Source organism: Silurus aristotelis (assembly GCF_946808225.1).
Source record: "Silurus aristotelis genome assembly, chromosome: 12".
Taxonomy (NCBI): Eukaryota; Metazoa; Chordata; class Actinopteri; order Siluriformes; family Siluridae; genus Silurus; species Silurus aristotelis.
Window position 1 is genome coordinate 30,179,702 of NC_139585.1, and position 20,000 is coordinate 30,199,701.

At 44.0% G+C, this 20,000-nt stretch overlaps 1 protein-coding gene across 10 annotated transcripts in view; it reads right to left on the reverse strand.

The window, feature by feature from the left end:
- Nucleotides 1-1,074: 1,074 nt before the first annotated feature.
- Nucleotides 1,075-20,000, reverse strand: part of plekha1b (pleckstrin homology domain containing, family A (phosphoinositide binding specific) member 1b) — a 21,748-nt gene continuing 2,822 nt past the window's right edge. For 3 of the 10 annotated variants that reach the window (XM_083556301.1, XM_083556303.1, XM_083556304.1), the window contains exons 2-12: nucleotides 19,245-19,405; nucleotides 18,265-18,321; nucleotides 18,093-18,138; nucleotides 14,055-14,152; nucleotides 11,049-11,177; nucleotides 8,690-8,827; nucleotides 7,963-8,031; nucleotides 6,983-7,047; nucleotides 6,835-6,898; nucleotides 6,615-6,704; nucleotides 1,075-2,818 (exon numbers count right to left, since the gene is read on the reverse strand). In XM_083556301.1, the coding sequence (XP_083412427.1) occupies nucleotides 2,510-2,818; nucleotides 6,615-6,704; nucleotides 6,835-6,898; nucleotides 6,983-7,047; nucleotides 7,963-8,031; nucleotides 8,690-8,827; nucleotides 11,049-11,177; nucleotides 14,055-14,152; nucleotides 18,093-18,138; nucleotides 18,265-18,321; nucleotides 19,245-19,385 (1,206 nt within the window). In that variant the 5' untranslated portion in view covers nucleotides 19,386-19,405 and the 3' untranslated portion in view covers nucleotides 1,075-2,509. Of the gene's footprint in view, nucleotides 2,819-5,274; nucleotides 5,346-6,614; nucleotides 6,705-6,834; nucleotides 6,899-6,982; nucleotides 7,048-7,962; nucleotides 8,032-8,689; nucleotides 8,828-11,048; nucleotides 11,178-14,054; nucleotides 14,153-18,092; nucleotides 18,139-18,264; nucleotides 18,322-19,244; nucleotides 19,406-20,000 lie in introns of all 10 variants that reach the window. The other 7 variants (XM_083556307.1, XM_083556302.1, XM_083556305.1 and 4 more) reach the window with 5 other exon arrangements.

Consider the following 20,000-nt stretch of genomic DNA (forward strand, 5'->3'; position numbering starts at 1 on the left):
GATGAGGTTCAGCTTCTGGTTAAAGCTCTTTTCCGAACCCACCAGAATCGGGAGCAGACTTGTCCAGCTCTTCGTTCTTCTACACTCAGGACTGCAGTAAAGGATTCTCAGGTCTGGTCTGTAGGTGTGTTCATCAGTAAACTCAGGACCAGAGATCAGCAGGGGGCAGCATGTGCACATCATAACACGCTCTCACCCTAAATACCTGCCTTCATTCTTAAATTCTAAAAATACTAAACAGCGCTCAAGATGGCAGCAACCGGGACACGGGTCGCCTTCAGAACCGAACTCAACCTCACGTTCATAAAAAATAAAATAAAATGAAACAAAAAAAAAATCACTGAAGCTCCATGTAGGTGTTAAGTTTTTACTTGATTACTCAGATAAAACAAATACTTGTATATCTAAATTAATTGGTTTTTATCTACCCAAAATATTAATCGTGCCTGTAGCAGCTTTAGAGTGGCAGCTTCAGTGGCAGTACACACTGTGGGAGTGGCAGCTTTGGTTGCAGTAGATACTTTGGAAGTGGCTGCTTTGTTGGGTGCCACTAAATATTTTGGAAGTGTCGACTTTTTGGGAGTGGCAGCTTCAACGGCATAGATACTTTGGAACTGGCAGCTTCGTTAGCAGTTAGATACTATGGAGTTGATGGATTTACTGGCAGTAGACAGTGTGGGAGTGGCAGCTTCAATGGCAGTTGAAGCTGCCGCTTCTGTAAGTAGACACGAAGGGAGTGGCAGCTTCAATGGCATAGATACTTTGGAACTGGCAGCTTCACGGTTAGATACTATGTAGTTGATGGATTTAGTGGCAGTAGACAAAGTGTGGGAGTGGCAGCTTCAATGGCAGTACACAATGTGCGAGCTGCCACTTCTGTGGCAGTAGACACGAATGGAGTGGCAGCTTGAGTGGCAGACACAAAGGGGGTGGCAGCTTCTGTGGCAGTAGACACTATGGGAGTCACAGCTTCAGTGGCAGCAGTAGATACCCTGAGAGTGGCATCTGCAGTGAATTAGTGTGTTCTAAAAAAAAATACTAGAACCAGAAAAACCACAAAGAAACACCATGAAGTGCGTAAAACTGGTCAGTTTTAATCTTCAAACTCTTTCACATAATAAATAAATGAACACGATTTACAAATGTCAGATACACAACTCCAGAAATCCAAACAAGCTTGTGGTCATGAGGGACGGACGCAGGCACTTCAGACGGCTCGTAACAGCAGACCAGTGCGACGCAGTTCAGGGGTGTGAAGTTAAAAACGCGGCGCCGAGCGACGTCCTCCGTCCCACCGTCACGTCCCACAATACATCAGGTGTCAGGTTATTTTTAACAAGAACGATCGTCACAGAACAACTACAGAAAGTTAGAACGTTGCTCTTGGGCGAGATCAGGAAACAAATACGGTAACATTAGTGTGGAGTTAGTGTGGTTTCTGTCACAATGTGCCGGGCGGAATATAGTAGCTTTTCTTTTTTTGTTAGCTTAACGTTTTTACGCTAAGTAGTCCATCAGGAGCTCCGTGTTCAGCACAACGAGATCGTCTACGCTGCTCTTCGGACCAACCCCCGTTAACCAATTACAATAATATTCCTCAATCGGATAAAATGTCTAACGTTAGGGTTTAATGTTCGAGTTTATTTCACAGTTATGAACTCGGAAGGAAAATGGTGTAGAGACGAGAGAGCAGTGAGATCGGCATCCCGGGGGGGGTGGGGGGGGTTGTAATGGGTGTTAAACACCTACATGAGCACATTTTTGGCCTCATCGTCTCAGCGGTCTTTAATAGAGATCGAGCTCTGGAGTTACACTGCGCTGCTGAACGTGTGAAGTGTGTTTCCACATTAACCACTTGAAGAGTGAGAGTGTGTGTGTGTGTGTGTGTGTGTGTGTGTGTGTGTGTGTGTGTGTGAAAACCTGGTGTTTATGGTCAAACAACAAACTCTGACAAGTTCTGCTCTAAAATAAACTCTATATGTACAGTCAGTGTGTGTATACAGATCTTGGAATATAATAACGATTATTAGGTTTCCTCCAGGTGGTGAGAGGATCTGCTTTGGTTTGCTCAGAACTTTCTAAAACTGTTTTTTTGTTTTTAAAAATGGATAAAACGATTTATTCTAAGAGAAAACCAAACTGTACCCCACGAGAAAGAAGGTAAAGATAGAGAGAGGAATAGAAGATCAATTATTCGGTTAATTCCAAACTCATCAGATTAAATCTATTTCTATAACCATTTTGTGCTTATTAGGAAAAAAAAAAAAAAAGAGCGAACGACTTTTCGGGTGAGTTCGAGTGGAGGTTCAGCTTCCACACAATCCCATGATCCTCCTCGAGGGTGGACCAGAGTGATGTGCGAGGTCCATCGCAGCTCTGAGCTCTTCTCGTTGTCCGGTGGTGCTACCCAGTGAGACCTGTGGTTATTTCGGTAACACTGATCGCTCTGGGGTGCGTCTGGTCTCGACGTGGGCGTGTCCATGTTTATATGTTTTACCACTGTAGGTGTTTAAACCTCTGTAACTTGCAGGTCGTCAGAGTCATTAACATCAGGAGGGCAGATCTCTGTGCTGTTCCTCCGCTCCCAGGGAGATATCGTCTCGCTCACTTGAAAAAAAGCCGAGGAGCCTCCTGGAGGGACAACCGGCTGCGTGGGGTGCCCCGCAGGAGGCCGCTGAGGTCTGGCTCGTCCCATGCCATGCTGATTGCCCGCTGGGAAGTGGCATTCTGGGAATTGGAGTTCGGTGGCGATGGGCGAGCGAGGGACTGGGGGACCCTGTTCACTGCAGTAAAAGTGGGAGGGGGATTCCCTGCGCTCCTGTAGAAGGGTGGGAGATAAAGGGTCAAAAAGACACACACACACACACACACACACACACACACACACACACACACACACACACACACACACCCCCCATTCAGACATGAAAGTGTTTCTATAAAGTGCTCAGGCATGGTAGTAGAGACTTGCTAAGAACTAGGCAACAGCAGCACAAGCACTGGGAGTGGCAGCCTCAATGGCATTGGCAGCAGAAGCTTAAGACCCCTTAAGTAGTGGTGGAAAGTTTAAGAGTGGCAGCTTCGGTGCTGGTTAAGGCTTTAGGAATGGCAGAGTCTGTGCTAGTTAAAGCTTTTAGAATGGCAGCTAGTGGCAGCTTCAGGAGAGGATAATCTAGTGGCGAGGTTTTTGGAGTTGCAGCTTCATTGACATGAACTTTTAACAGTGGCAGCTTGAGAATAAAAGATTCAGCAGCAGTGATAAATAGTGGTAGCTTCGGTGGCAGTCAGAAAGGTTGAGAATGGCAGCTCCGGTGGCAGTCGGATGCAGTGATCGCAGCATTTCTTATTATTATAAGCGTACTATAAGCGTGGTAGCAGGGAGAAGAACAGGATCAGTAACTGCAGCTTTAAAAGTAGCAGAATTTTATTCTCTGAAAATAAACCACCAGAAGTCACAGACGAAAAAAGAAATCAGCCTTCAGATGTGTGATGGGAGAAAACGATGAGGGAACAGTACACATGCAGCTAAAGGAAAAACAGAAGCCACTAAGGGTTAAGGTAGATGTTCATGGATCAGCAAGGCTGCGAGTAAATTATAAACAATATGAACCACACAGACGCTTCTGTAAAACCATTCGATATGCAGCGAGAGCAGGAGCGACGATGGCAAAGCTGAGGATTACGAGGAAAATGATCGAGAGAGGTCTTGGCTCGCCGGCATTTATGAGCGTCGAACATGCAGCTTTAAAAATCTTTTGAACGAATCGAAACACAGATTCTTCAATCTGCAGAAGAAATCTGATCACTGTGGGGGTGGGGGTGGGATTCCCAGCATCACATCAAAATATTTGGACGTGGAATTGAACATGTCTGTACACGCCCAGGAAGCCACTAGCAAACTAGAACACACACCTCGGAGTGTGTGGAAACCTGTGCACGACTTCGGTGCGTCGCTTTATTTTCCTGCAAACATTTTTCTAGCAAAAAAAAAAAAAAAAAAAGAAAAGAAAAAGAGATACTGCAATTGTTATAAGCGTACAAATCAACCCCACAAAAATCAATATAGACAAGTAAAACCACACTGTACACTGATTACTTCTGGAAATTCATTCACTTATGAAGCTTTATAGCAGTGTGTAATATACAACAGATGACCTGCGAGTGTTCATGAACTCATCCTTAGTCACAGCCTGGTCAAAGTCACTCTGGTTGCAGTTAGGCTGCAGGTTTATTGACATTTGGTTCATATGGTTTTCATTTTGAAATAAATGTTTTTATTCTATGACCCTATTGGAAATGCATGCTTTCTTTTTCTACTCATTATTATTGATATTATTATTAAAGATCTACAAAACCGCCTTCCAGTCTGCTGTCATTGTGAGAGCGGCCTCTAGAGGAAAACCGCTGACGCCACGTGCTGTTTGTTTTCTACACGAGACTGCGTGCTGCACGGAGAGCGCTATATTATATTTACTATATTATTATATTAATGAATACATTGTCATTATTCAGTACAGATTTTTTGTATTAAAAGGTCAGTACTATTTTACATGGAGTGTTATTTATTTATTTATTTTTTTATTCAGTATTGGTTACGGGTCGAGTGCGACCCACCCTAGCTATCGGTATAATCCACTATTGGTCGACCTCTAGTTATTAATACATATCTGTAGCAATATAACTTCAACTTAATCGAGAAGATTTGATTTAATGAGCAGTATGAGAGAGTTTCTGCAAACAGGAGGTGAGGCAATAAGTACATCTGCGCTTCTTTCAAACTTAAAACATAATCATCATGATCCCAGCATCATCTAATCTTCCTCCATCACTAAATCTTGTTTGTATAAAATGTTATTTTGAGATGAAAACCACAATTGAAGCAACAAACACAGAACCATCTCGATTTCTCCCCAAATTCAAATCGATCTTTGATCCAGTAATGAAGATTTTTTAGTTGTGCTTAAGAAATGTGATATCAGGATGGGTGGAAGGATGGATGAGAGGATGGATGAGGGTGGCAGGATAAGGCCTGGACGTGGCGCCATGGATTGAAAGTTATTTAGGTGCGAGAGCTGATTTTAGTCAGTTTGTTTGCTTTTGATGTATTTTGTGGGTTAAAAAAGCAGGGCAGTAGAAAACAAGAATAAAATCGAATAAATCTATAGAAGCTCTACTGTGTTACACTCTGAGCTGGGATGCAAACAAACAGAGGGAGGAAGGAGGGCCGGTGGGGGGAGGGGGGTCAGGGGGATGGGCTGCGATCTCAACACATACGTGCTGCGTTCGCCACTGCGGGATGTATACCTCTGAATACAAGGGTTTGAGAACCTTCTGGCCTGACGCATCTGCAACAACACATCGCACAGCTTGATTAGGAGAGAGAGAGAGAGAGAGAGAGAGAGAGAGAGAGAGAGAGAGAGAGAGAGAGAGAGAGAGAGAGAGAGAGAGAGAGAGAAAGAGAGAGAGAGAGAGGGAGAGAGAGAGAGAGAGAGAGAGAGAGAGAGAGAGAGAGAGAGAGAGAGAAAGGGGGGGCTAAAGTATCAATATCTGAAATATAGTGCGACTGTGTATAACAGTTTGTGTTTATTTGAGGAAAAACTCATCACTACAGAAACACATGAACATTTTATTTCTCTGTTTATGATTTAATAGTTTTTAACAAATGATGTGATTGTTGATGAAATGAAGAACTGCTCTGCGCTTCAGAAAACCAGGTCTTCTTCACTATACCTCTTATTCTGTTTATTTACTGCCCCATAGTGCACATGCTTAAATCTGGAGACCAGGCCTTCAGGATGCTAATACTGTGCAGGAGCCAGTTCACTATACGCCATGTGCTACCTGTCTAATCATCGTTAACAACCTTAATGTTTTTACCTGTTGATCTGCTTCATGTACTTTTACATGTCAATCCAGCTGCTTCAGGTACATGTTACCATCAATCCAGCGGTCATGTACCTGTAACTGTCAATCCAGCTGTTTAGCATACCTGTAACTGTCAATCCAGCTGTTTAGCATACCTGTAACTATAGATCCAGCTGTTTAGCATACCTGTAACTGTAGATCCAGCTGTTTAATGTACCTGTATCCATTAATCCAGCTCTTTATAGCAACTGCAACTATCCAGCTATTTTAATGCACCTACATCTTTCTATCCAGCTGTTTAGCATAAATATAACTGTCGATCCAGCTGTTTAGCTTACCTATAACTGTCGAACCAGCTGTTTAGCTTACCTATAACTGTCGATCCAGTTGTTTAGCATACCCATTACTGTCGATCCAGCTGTTTCACATACTTGTAACTGTTAATCCAGCTGATTCTTGTATGTGTAACTTTTAATCTAGCTGTTTAGCATTCCTTTAATTGTTAATCCAGACATTTAGTGTACCTGTAACTGTCAATCCAGCTGTTTTATGTTCCTTTGACTATAGATCCAGATGTTTAAACCATCTAAGGAGGTGGATAATCAGCTCGGACAGATCACAGGTAAGTAAGTGTTCACCTGAAGTGACTTGTGATCTTTTGGAGAATGAGGTGCTGAGGCAGATGAACGCTGACGCTGAGACACTGTGTGTGAGTGATGGCGGTGTGGTGTAGAGCTGCAGGTACGTACTGAAGCAGCAGAGCGGCCGGGACCACGCTGGGCTACGATCGCTCCGGAGATGGCCTTGATCCAGTTGTGCATCTCCTCTGGACTATCCGTCTGAGGATGAGGAAGAAACAGGGGAGGAAGAGAGACAGAAGGTGGAAACATCGTTTGAAGCTGAATGTTTTCTTGTATGGGAAAGACTGAGGGAACTGAGCTATTCGAGCGAGAAACAAAACCTCCTCACCTGAATATAAAACGTTCTGGAGGTAGTGACGAGCTCAAAGAGGTTATCCCTCATCAGCAAATCACTGGTAATGAGAGCGAGAACCCTTATATCAGCGTGCACACACACACACACACACACACACACTTTCCTTAGATCTGACACTGACCTTTGCTTACACTCCTGGACTTTAGTAATCTCCTTCAGAGGAATAACACGCAGAGGTTCTCTCTCCTAAAAACACACAAAAAAAACCAGGAAGTTACATGAGGAAGCGGTTTATTCTACACATAAACCTCAATCCCTTCTGGAACACAACTGATCCTCAGTTCCTCAGATGTTACAGTCCTGCTGTTTGTATTGTGAGACCTGAAGCATTTTCATTATGAATCATGTCCAGACAGGTGAACATGCTCCTGGTGGACTCCCTGCAGGTTCTCCAGATAACCAGAGCAGAGAAGGTGGACCTCAGCTCATGCTGGAGTGTGTATTCAAGAGGTTTTAGTCAATTAAATAAAAATTTGTATTTCTTGGCCAAATGTAGATTTATTAAAAATCTATTTAATCTGTTTCAAAGTAAAAGACTGTGTGTGTGTGTGTGTGTGTGTGTGTGTGTGTGTGTGTGTGTGTGTGTATATATCAGCTCTCAACACAACACTAAGAAAATTACATCAGCACCCACAAGCTGTGGCCTGTAACACACACACACACACACACACACACACACACACACACACACACACACACACACACACACACACACACACACACACACACACACACACACACACACACACACACACACACACACACACACACACCAGGAGGAATGGAATTCACAACACATACTTTAACATGCCGGAGCAGCAAACTGTACCCCCCCCCCCCCCTTAAATTACCCCAGTGATACAGTAACAGTGTAGATGTCTGTCTAGTTCTCAGAAAACAGTGTGATTTATATAAAGAGAGGGGAAGAGAGAGAGAGAGAGAGAGAGAGAGAGAGAGAGAGAGAGAGAGAGGAAGAAGGAGACAAGGTGGTAATGGAGGGATAGATAGAAGGAGGAGATGGAGGGAGAGCTGAAGAGAGAGATGGAGGGGAAGATAAAGGTGGAGATTAAGGTAGATGGAGGGAAAGATGGAAACTCTCACCAGGTCTGATTTAAAATAACTGATGTTGTTGTCGTCCAGCAAAAAGTATCGTCTCTTCCAGTTTTTCATCTGTGGAAACACAGAGAAGAAGCAGCTCATCACCCTGAGTGTTACAGACACATCAGTACTCAGGAGTAACACCGAGCTCTAATCACAATCTTCTGAAGTGTGTGATGTGAAGCAGAAACGTGTTCCGGTTACGCGTGTGTTTGTGGTGAGATTTCGGCTCATGTGAGGTGAAGTCCAGTCAAAATACTGACTTTATCTGATCAAGTCTGGGAGAACTTCTCCAAAAACCTGTTTACACTGCACAGAAAAACACCATCTCCATGTGGAGGGAAGAACAGAACATCCAGAAAAGGATTTTCATCACCTCCATTTACAATCTCATGTTACAGTAATTTGAGTACTGTGTGCTGGATCATGTGCTATTCCAGTGTCTGTGTGGAATCATCTCATCCCCCATCATCAGTTCAGCTTTATATCTCACCTTTCTGAAAGAGCATCATTACAGGGGTGTGTGTGTGTGTGTGTGTGTGTGTGTGTGTGAAGATGGTAGTCTAGACACTGGTGTAAATCTGAAAACCTTTGAGATGTGACTGAGTGGTTTCAATAATGTGAACGTGGAGATCAGAAAGTCTGATTATCGGAGTGTGTAACCTGACCGGATCTAAATCCATTCCCATGATGGACGAAGGAGGTTGTTGTGAACTCTGTGTAGACTCACCACTGCTCCCTGTTTAACACAGAAGCCAGCCTTCACCACTGATTGGTCCTGGTTGGCTCGGCTCAGGTAGTAGGGCACCTGCCCTTGGGGCTTCCTCAGAGCTCCTTTCTCTGCCCCGTTCTGCCCTTCACCCTTCTCCTACACAACAACAAACAATCAAATATACTGCACCAGCAAAAAGAGGAAACTTCAGCCTGGAGCTTCTTCTACAGGAAGTGCTTTTGAGTAATGGAAAGTTCAGAACGTTTCGAATGATATTTTAAACATGCATAAATAATGAGCATTTAAATGTTCATGTTTTGTCGAGGCAATGAACCGATCAGTACGCATGCCATCTGCTTTAGTGAGCAGTACACACACACACACACACACACACACACACACACTGTAAAAGTCTTACATGTTTCTGAAACCCATTTCAGAGCCATTAGTTAAATCTGATGTCTGCTTTGTAGAAAGTGAAACTTTAACCCATCAGAGGATTTAATGATGTGTGTATCTTCTCCACTATATCAGAACACCAGCATGTTCATATGATCAGTCGTTTATCAATAATCAGTTATTTTCCTCTGATTACACTCGGTGGAGTCTGATGTGTGAGAAGTCTGATGTGGAGTCTGATGTGTGTGGAGTCTGATGTGGAGTCTGGAGTGAAGCCTGATGTGAAGCCTGTGAGTGAAGCCTGGAGTCTGATATGGAGTCTGGAGTGAAGCCTGATGTGCGAGGTGTCTGATGTGGAGTCTGATGTGTGAGACTCGTGAGTGTGAGCCTGATGTGTGAGGAGTCTGATGTGGAGTCTGGAGTGAAGCCTGATGTGCCTGATGTGCCTGATGTGTGAGATGTCTGAAGTGGAGTCTGATGTGTGAGGAGTCTGATGTGTGAGGAGTCTGATGTGTGAGGAGTCTGATGTGTGAGGAGTCTGATGTGGAGTCTGGAGTGAAGCCTGATGTGCCTGATGTGTGAGATGTCTGAAGTGGAGTCTGATGTGTGAGGAGTCTGGAGTGAAGCCTGATGTGCCTGATGTGTGAGGAGTCTGATGTGTGAGGAGTCTGGAGTGAAGCCTGATGTGCCTGATGTGTGAGATGTCTGAAGTGGAGTCTGATGTGTGAGGAGTCTGATGTGTGAGGAGTCTGATGTGTGAGGAGTCTGATGTGTGAGGAGTCTGATGTGCCTGATGTGTGAGATGTCTGAAGTGGAGTCTGATGTGTGAAGTCTGATGTGTGAGGAGTCTGATGTGAAGCCTGGAGTGAAGCCTGATGTGTGAGGTGTCTGATGTGGAGTCTGATGTGTGAGACTCATGTGAGTGTGAGCCTGATGTGTGAGTCTGATGTGCCTGATGTGTGAGATGTCTGAAGTGGAGTCTGATGTGTGGAGTCTGATGTGTGAGGAGTCTGATGTGAAGCCTGGAGTGAAGCCTGATGTGTGAGGTGTCTGATGTGGAGTCTGATGTGTGAGACTCATGTGAGTGTGAGCCTGATGTGTGAGGAGTCTGATGTGTGAGGAGTCTGATGTGTGAGGAGTCTGATGTGTGAGGAGTCTGATGTGGAGTCTGGAGTGAAGCCTGATGTGCCTGATGTGTGAGATGTCTGAAGTGGAGTCTGATGTGTGAGGAGTCTGGAGTGAAGCCTGATGTGCCTGATGTGTGAGATGTCTGAAGTGGAGTCTGATGTGTGAGGAGTCTGATGTGTGAGGAGTCTGGAGTGAAGCCTGATGTGCCTGATGTGTGAGATGTCTGAAGTGGAGTCTGATGTGTGAGGAGTCTGATGTGTGAGGAGTCTGATGTGTGAGGAGTCTGATGTGTGAGGAGTCTGATGTGGAGTCTGGAGTGAAGCCTGATGTGCCTGATGTGTGAGATGTCTGAAGTGGAGTCTGATGTGTGGAGTCTGATGTGTGAGGAGTCTGATGTGAAGCCTGGAGTGAAGCCTGATGTGTGAGGTGTCTGATGTGGAGTCTGATGTGTGAGACTCATGTGAGCCTGATGTGTGAGTCTGATGTGCCTGATGTGTGAGATGTCTGAAGTGGAGTCTGATGTGTGGAGTCTGATGTGTGAGGAGTCTGATGTGAAGCCTGGAGTGAAGACTGATGTGTGAGGTGTCTGATGTGGAGTCTGATGTGTGAGACTCATGTGAGTGTGAGCCTGATGTGTGAGGAGTCTGATGTGTGAGGAGTCTGATGTGTGAGGAGTCTGATGTGTGAGGAGTCTGATGTGTGAGGAGTCTGATGTGTGAGGAGTCTGGAGTGAAGCCTGATGTGCCTGATGTGTGAGATGTCTGAAGTGGAGTCTGATGTGTGGAGTCTGATGTGTGGAGTCTGATGTGTGGAGTCTGATGTGTGGAGTCTGATGTGTGGAGTCTCTGACCTGTGTGGTGGTGATGATGGGAACTCCTCCGATGATCTCGGTCTTGTAGGAGACCTGCTTCATGGCACCCAGAACCTCCACGCAGGCCTCCGCTGGGTTCTGCCCAGTCTGATCACCTGACTTCGGGACCTGAAAACAATCCCGCAGGCTTAGAGTCCAAAGTCAAAAGGTCTTGGATTTGATTGGTGCGTTTTGGTTTCTATAGTAACAGCTCGTTCACACTGATATTTTAGGGATGTGTTATCGTACAGTGGAGATCTCACAGCGACGCCTCCACACCCCTCTCAGATCAAAAGCTGCTGGTTTTCATTTCAGAGAGATTTCAGTGTTGAGCTGTCAGTGTTAGCATGTCCTAACAAACACCGCCACGCCCCCTGGAGCAAAAGGGCAGAATTACTGCCCCGTGACTGCCTCTTTACCAACTGAGTTTATGGGCCTGAGTTCCTCTAGAGCCTGAGGGACGGAGTGGAAGTTTACAAGAGCCTGTGTGTGTGTGTGTGTGTGTGTGTGTAGGGTTTTTTCCCCTCTGACTAAATTCAGAAGAATGGTTACAGTGTGAATGCAGACAATGAGGGAGAAAAAGAGTCCGTGACTCGAAAAGGGAAATGAAGAGCAACAAGAAATCAGAGCAGGAAAAACGTCCGCCTTGTTTTCGTTTCATACAGGAAGCAATGGGCATTATCCTGCCTGTGGTGAACAACTGTACACACACACAAACACACGCATTCGTGTGTGTGTGTGTGTGTGTGAGAGAGAGAGAGAGTGTGAGTGGAGGGCGTGGAGACCCATCTGTTATCCAGAACGCTTCGAAAGAAAAAAAAAAATAATAATAGACTAGAGGGTGACTGGAGGAATTCCCACTGTCTGTTCTAGAAGCTTCGGACCTTCAATGTGCGCACACACACGCACACGCACACGCACACGCACACGCACACACACAAAATCCCAACACAAAAAAAAAAATACCCTGACTCTTCTTTTTAGAAAGATAACTTTTTTAGATAAAATCTGTACACTTGGTATGAGTTCTGTGGTTTCCCCCTCTCTCACACACAGACACACACACACACAGTTCTAACTGTGCTTCAAGAGACAATAAAAAGAGTCAAGTGTTTATAGCTGCTATAATGTAAAAAAAACAGGAAATGATTAATTTCTATAATCAAAAGAAAATCATTCATTACTAATAGACTGCTGATTAAATGTTTTATTCTTCACCTACAGACAGGACAGAGCATCAGTACAACAGGGAAAGGGAACTAAGGGTTTAAGTGCTTGGTACAGCACTGATCAATCACACACACACACACACACACACACACACACACACACACACACACACACGAACACACGAACACACGAACACACGAACACACGAACACACACGAACACACACGAACACACACGAACACACACGAACACACACGAACACACACGAACACACACGAACACGAACACGAACACACACGAACACGAACACGAACACACACACACACGAACACACACACACACGAACACACACACACACGAACACACACACACACGAACACACACACACACGAACACACACACACACGAACACACACACACACACGATCAATGATGAGCTTTTACGAGGCTGTAATCAAACTAATGGTCACATTAACCCACTTTTACTACACTCTGAAACACAGCTAATACTCTGAACATCTCCATTACGCTCACTATTACTCACTCTCACTATCACTCACTCTCACTATAGCTCACTCTCACTATCACTCACTCACTCAAGCTCACTGTTACTCTCCCTCACTATTAGTTACTACCACTCACTCTCACTATTACTCACTCTCACTATAACTATTACTCACTATCACTCTCCCACTATCACTCAGTCTCACTATTACTGACTATAACTATTACTCACTATCACTCACACTATTACTCACTAACACTCTCTCACTATCACTTACTATCACTATTACTCATGATCACGCACTATTACTTACCATCACACTCTCACCATCACTCTCTCGCACTATTACTAATACTCTCTCACTATCACTATTACTCACGATCACTCTCTCACTATTTCTTACTATCACTCTCCTACTATCACTATTTATCACACACTATTACTATTACTCACTTTTACCATCACGCTCACTCAATGTCACTATTAAATCACTCTCAAATACTCACGGTCTCTATTACTCACTATTACTCTCTCACAATCACTCACTTTCACTATTACTCACCCTTACTCACTCTCTCACCATCACTTAATATCATGATCACTACATCCATCACTCACTCTCACTATAACTCTCTCACCGTCACTCACTCTCACTATAACTCGCTCACTATAACTAACTCTCTCACTGTCTCTCACTCTCACTATTACACACTTACTCTTAATATCACTATCTTTCACTGATGTGTTCTGATGACCCTATAGTAATTTGAAAAGTGTGGACGTGGCCTAGCCCACCCAGTCCTACTCAGGAGTCTTAAAGAATGGTGATCAGTATGGGGTAGTATACTGTAATGTGTTAATACTTTATAAGTTATTAATACAGAGTTATTAACCCGACCGTAATGTACATGCTTTACAGTATATGTACTGTATGTGGCAGCGGCCGCGTGGACGAGCTGCGGTTGGCGAGTTGAGGGCGGAGCATACTCTGCTATGACTGCCTGCCGCGGGACACTTACAATTTTGTTGTATCACGATCGTAAGATTCCAAAAATCAAAAGTCCATGTGTATTATTATTACATTACTATTAGTCTCTTATCATCAATTCATTCATATAAATAAGTGAAATACACATTACATTAAAACATACTGATCTATTCACTAAGGATAACCTTTTTTTTATTAAAATCAATATTGTACACTTTCTTTAAATATAAATATGGAATTCAATATCAATATTATATTATAAAACATGTCTTTATTAAATCCGGGTCATAGCGTACGCCACTCTGTGGTATGATGCGATTGGCTCGTACTGTAAATGACTCACCGTGATTTTGGTGGCATTGTTGAGCACAGCCACCCACTCCACCAGGTCCTGCTTATCATTAGCCTGTAGGTAGAACTTCCTCATTCCAGCATTGATAACTGGAGAGGAAGACAGAGGAAGAAAGTGTGTGTGAGAGAAAGAATTGGTTATTATACACTGGAAGTGTAATTAGAGCAGGCATTAGAGTTACGCAACCGTGCCCTAATCACACACACTTTATACAAAGTGCACAAACACCATCATGAGTGAAGGTCTGGGTTCCTGGGATGATCAGACATGTCCACGTTATTGCACCTAAACGCAGTATTATATTCCAGATCCCACATCCCCTGCTGCACTACACACTTCGACCCCAAACGATCAATTATGGTTGATCTCCTACGACTGGAGAAATCTTTATGCTTTATGCAAATGTATGTTTATTAATAATGAAAAACTCCACATAGAGCATGAAGACTAAACATGCTTGCAAACTTTAAGTAATTACGCTGTTTTAAATGACGGAAATAATCTGGACACCAAACTAAATTTTGCTGTTTCCACATGGACGTTTTTAAGTGCCGGACGTATGCATCACGGTGGACTTCGGGTGCTGATTTGAGACTCGGCGCATCAGTAAAACAAATGTTAAGTGATTAAAAATTATTTTCGGTGTCTTTAGATGCGATATTATGAAATTTTGCATTCACTTGAACTTGAAAACCCAAACCTGCTCAAGCATGGCGATGCCCCTGTGCACAAAGTGAGCTCCATGAAGATCTGGTTTACATGCTCTGGAGAGGAAGATCTTGAGGTTCCTGCTATAGAGCTCTGATCTTATCCCTAGGGTTTACACTCATCCCTGAACACCTTTGGGATGAATGTGAACGCTGACTGCACCCCAGGTCTCCTCACCTACATCAGTACCTGCCTTTCATAACACACTTGTGTCTGATAAACACTCAAATATTCATAAGCACACTCCAAAATCTAGTATGACCAGGTGACCCAATACTTCTGGCAATATAGTGTGTGTGTTTTTGTATATATATATATATAAAAGCTCCTAAGCTTAAGTTGAGCATCCTGTATGGAAGTCACTAAGCTCCAGGGAAAGGTCAGCCCAAGTTCACGAAACTGCATCCTGCCATTGAGAGCAGGACGTTCCCTCCGGAGAGCTCGGCGCGAGTGAGATCTCTACACAAGCTCACAATTCACCACTACAAATTATTTTATTTCATTATAATCATGTTCTGCTCAGGTTTATGTGGGGTTCCTCTTGGTTCCTTCCAAAACTCTAAATGTAGTGTAGTGAGTGTGTGAATGTGTGTGTCTTGTGACGATCTGGAGAACAATCCAGGTGTATTTCCACCTCCTGAGCCTCCTGAAGCTCTCATAGAGGAGATGTTAACTCGGTTTTCTCCTGCTTTAGATCAGAACTACACACGTGTCTACTCTTATATTACATATTATAAAGAACACTGTGAAGGATGAAGGAGTGTGTGTGTGTGTGTGTGTGTGTGTGTGTGTGTGTGTGTGTGTGTGTGTGTGATACAGAAAGGTGTACACACACACACACACACACACACACACACACACACACACACACACACACACACACACACACACACACACACACACAGTGGGAAATAGGAGTGGCAATAGTGAGTGAGAGTGATTAAGGGTGTGGGGGTCTGAGAGAAAATGTGTTTAAGTGGAAAAGAGAGAGAGAGAGCAAGAGAGAGAGCGCGGGAGAGAGAAAGAAAGAGAGAGAGAGAGAGAGAGAGAGAGAGAGAGAGAGAGAGAGAGAGAGAGAGAGAGAGAGAGAGAGAGAGAGAAAGAAAGAGGTGAAGACAGAGAGGGAAAGAGAGAGGGAAAGAGAGAGGGAAAGAGAGAGCGAGGGAGAGAGAAAGAAAGAAAGAGAGAGAGAGGAGGAGAAAGAAAGAAAGAAAGAAAGAAAGAAAGAAAGAAAGAAAGAAAGAAAGAAAGAAAGAAAGAAAGAAAGAAAGAAAGAAAGAAAGAAAGAAAGAGAGAGAGAATGAGGTGGAGACAGAGAGGGAAAGAGAGAGAGAGGAGGAGAGAGAAAGAAAGAAAGAAAGAAAGAAAGAAAGAAAGAAAGAAAGAAAGAAAGAAAGAAAGAAAGAAAGAAAGAAAGAAAGAAAGAAAGAAGAGGAGATAATGAGGTGGAGACAGAGAGGGAAAGAGAGAGAGAGGAGGAGAGAGAAAGAAAGAAAGAAAGAAAGAAAGAAAGAAAGAAAGAAAGAAAGAAAGAAAGAAAGAAAGAAAGAAAGAAAGAAAGAGAGAAGAGGAGAGAATGAGGTGGAGACAGAGAGGGAAAGAGAGAGAGAGGAGGAAAGAGAGAGAGGAGGAGAGAGAAAGAAAGAAAGAAAGAGAGAAGAGGAGAGAATGAGGTGGAGACAGAGAGGGAAAGAGAGAGAGAGGAGGAGAGAGAAAGAAAGAAAGAAAGAAAGAAAGAGAGAAGAGGAGAGAATGAGGTGGAGACAGAGAGGAGGAAAGAGAAAGAAAGAAAGAAAGAAAGAGAGAAGAGGAGAGAATGAGGTGGAGACAGAGAGGAGGAAAGAGAAAGAAAGAAAGAAAGAAAGAAAGAAAGAGAGAAGAGGAGAGAATGAGGTGGAGACAGAGAGGGAAAGAGAGAGAGAGGAGGAGAGAGAAAGAAAGAAAGAAAGAAAGAAAGAAAGAAAGAAAGAAAGAAAGAGAGAAGAGGAGAGAATGAGGTGGAGACAGAGAGGGAAAGAGAGAGAGAGGAGGAAAGAGAGAGAGGAGGAGAGAGAAAGAAAGAAAGAAAGAGAGAAGAGGAGAGAATGAGGTGGAGACAGAGAGGGAAAGAGAGAGAGAGGAGGAGAGAGAAAGAAAGAAAGAAAGAAAGAAAGAGAGAAGAGGAGAGAATGAGGTGGAGACAGAGAGGAGGAAAGAGAAAGAAAGAAAGAAAGAAAGAGAGAAGAGGAGAGAATGAGGTGGAGACAGAGAGGAGGAAAGAGAAAGAAAGAAAGAAAGAAAGAAAGAGAGAAGAGGAGAGAATGAGGTGGAGACAGAGAGGGAAAGAGAGAGAGAGGAGGAGAGAGAAAGAAAGAAAGAAAGAAAGAAAGAAAGAAAGAAAGAAAGAAAGAAAGAAAGAAAGAAAGAAAGAAAGAGAGAAGAGGAGAGAATGAGGTGGAGACAGAGAGGAGGAAAGAGAAAGAAAGAAAGAAAGAAAGAGAGAAGAGGAGAGAATGAGGTGGAGACAGAGAGGGAAAGAGAGAGAGAGGAGGAAAGAGAGAGAGGAGGAGAGAGAAAGAAAGAGAGAAGAGGAGAGAATGAGGTGGAGACAGAGAGGGAAAGAGAGAGAGAGGAGGAAAGAGAGAGAGGAGGAGAGAGAAAGAAAGAGAGAAGAGGAGAGAATGAGGTGGAGACAGAGAGGGAAAGAGAGAGAGGAGGAAAGAGAGAGAGGAGGAGAGAGAAAGAAAGAGAGAAGAGGAGAGAATGAGGTGGAGACAGAGAGGGAAAGAGAGAGAGAGGAGGAAAGAGAGAGAGGAGGAGAGAGAAAGAAAGAGAGAAGAGGAGAGAATGAGGTGGAGACAGAGAGGGAAAGAGAGAGAGAGGAGGAAAGAGAGAGAGGAGGAGAGAGAAAGAAAGAGAGAAGAGGAGAGAATGAGGTGGAGACAGAGAGGGAAAGAGAGAGAGAGGAGGAAAGAGAGAGAGGAGGAGAGAGAAAGAAAGAGAGAAGAGGAGAGAATGAGGTGGAGACAGAGAGGGAAAGAGAGAGAGAGGAGGAAAGAGAGAGAGGAGGAGAGAGAAAGAAAGAGAGAAGAGGAGAGAATGAGGTGGAGACAGAGAGGGAAAGAGAGAGAGAGGAGGAAAGAGAGAGAGAAGGAGAGAGAAAGAAAGAGAGAAGAGGAGAGAATGAGGTGGAGACAGAGAGGGAAAGAGAGAGAGAGGAGGAAAGAGAGAGAGAAGGAGAGAAAAAGAAAGAGAGAAGAGGAGAGAATGAGGTGGAGACAGAGAGGGAAAGAGAGAGAGAGGAGGAAAGAGAGAGAGAGGAGGAGAGAGAAAGTGTCTCACCGAAGCAGAACTCGGCTTTGGGTCGCAGTTTGGTCGCATCGCTAACCTAAACCAGAAAACACAACACTTTATAACCTACACTTTTATCTACATTCAGACATCACAAGGAGAAAGAGAAAAAAAAAAAGGAGAGAAGAGTAGAGAAAAGGGTAGAAGATCATGAGGAGATCACCTTGGAGATGTAGGTGAGCTTCAGGGAGCCGACACACGGAGTTCCTTCTGGAAGATTCTATAGAGAAAAAACAGTCACGTATAAAGTGTGTATTATCACTAGAGCGTGCACTGTTCACGTTCCTGTGAACGAGCATTACCATAGAAACAAGAGAGAAAACAGACGTATCAGAACGAGAGATTTATTCTAAACCTGCACTACTATCAGAGCCGCTGTTATAGAGAACTCACCACCACCTTCTGACCAATCACAGCACAGAACAGTGACCGAGACAGGAAGTGACAGGAAGTGATGACACAGGGACTGGAGATATTCATTCAGATAGTTCAGCATCAATGTATGATGCATTTTACAGAGAGAGAGAGAGAGAGAGAGAGAGAGAGAGAGAGAGAGGGGGGGGGGGGGGGGAAGCGAGAGAGAGAGAGAGAGAGAGAGAGAGAGAGAGAGAGAGAGAGAGAGAGAGGAATGAATGTGATAAGTTACACTTTAACCTGTGTAAAGATCTACAATACACAACACACCTTCCTCTGACCCGGCGATCTGAACGTCTCTTCTGATTGGCTGGTTGGATGAATAAATTAGCTGGTTGGATGAATACATTAGGGCATAGCTCAGGAAGCAGTTTTAGTAAGAAACAACTTCTTACATTTATAACATTCCATACTTCCTTCCTGTCCGACACTTTTCCTTTACTTCCTTCCTTCTCTCCATCCTCACATCATCCACTTCCTTGTACATTCCTTCTTTCCACGGTAGTTTCAATCCTTACTTCCTTTCCTTCGATCCATCCGTTTCCTTCTTACTTCCTCCTGTGATTCTATTCTTTCTTCATTACTTCCTCCCTGATGTGGTGAGACTCCAGACAGGATGACTCCGCCCACTCCGGAAAATGAAGTGACGGAACTGAAGGACTCCCTGAACCACTAACAACTATCTGAGCTTTCAGACATGCTGATGAGTGTGTGTGTGTGTGTGTGTACCTGCGGGTTGTCCATGTACCACACCAGACTTCCCTCCAGTGTGTCCAGGATGAAGTAACGGCGCAGGAACTTGCCGCTGTTCTCATTTTCCTCTATGTCCAGGAAGCCACAGATGCGGTTCTGGCGATCCACGTAAGGCATAGCTGGGTCTGAGCATCACACTGTTCTCACACACACACACACACACACACACACACACACACACTCTCTCTTAAGAACAAGGAAAGTATTTAAAACTTGTAACATTTCAGTAACAGCAAGTTCTCTTTTTCTCTCTATACACGAGTCCTTGTATGTGGTGAACACAAGCGCCTCCTCACATCAGGAACACACACTGCTTTTACACTCATTCTCCATTACAATACCAGGAACCAGAACCACACATGTGGAAGCAGAGCCCCCCTCCTAAAACACCACTATATACAGTACACACACACACACACACACACACACACACACACACACACACACACACACACACACACACACACACACACACACACACACACACACACACACACACACACACACACACACACAACGCTCCATTCACAATTCATCTCCTGCCTCTTTTGGTTAAGAACACTGATCTTCTACAGGCAATCTCCTCCTAATGGCAGCTCTGTTCGACAGGAAGCAACTGTGTGTGTGTGTGTGTGTGTGTGTGTGTGTGTGTGTGTGTGTGTGTGTGTGTAAATATCCAATATACAGTGTCTTTACGATTCCCAATGAAGGTAGTAGAACATATAATGACAG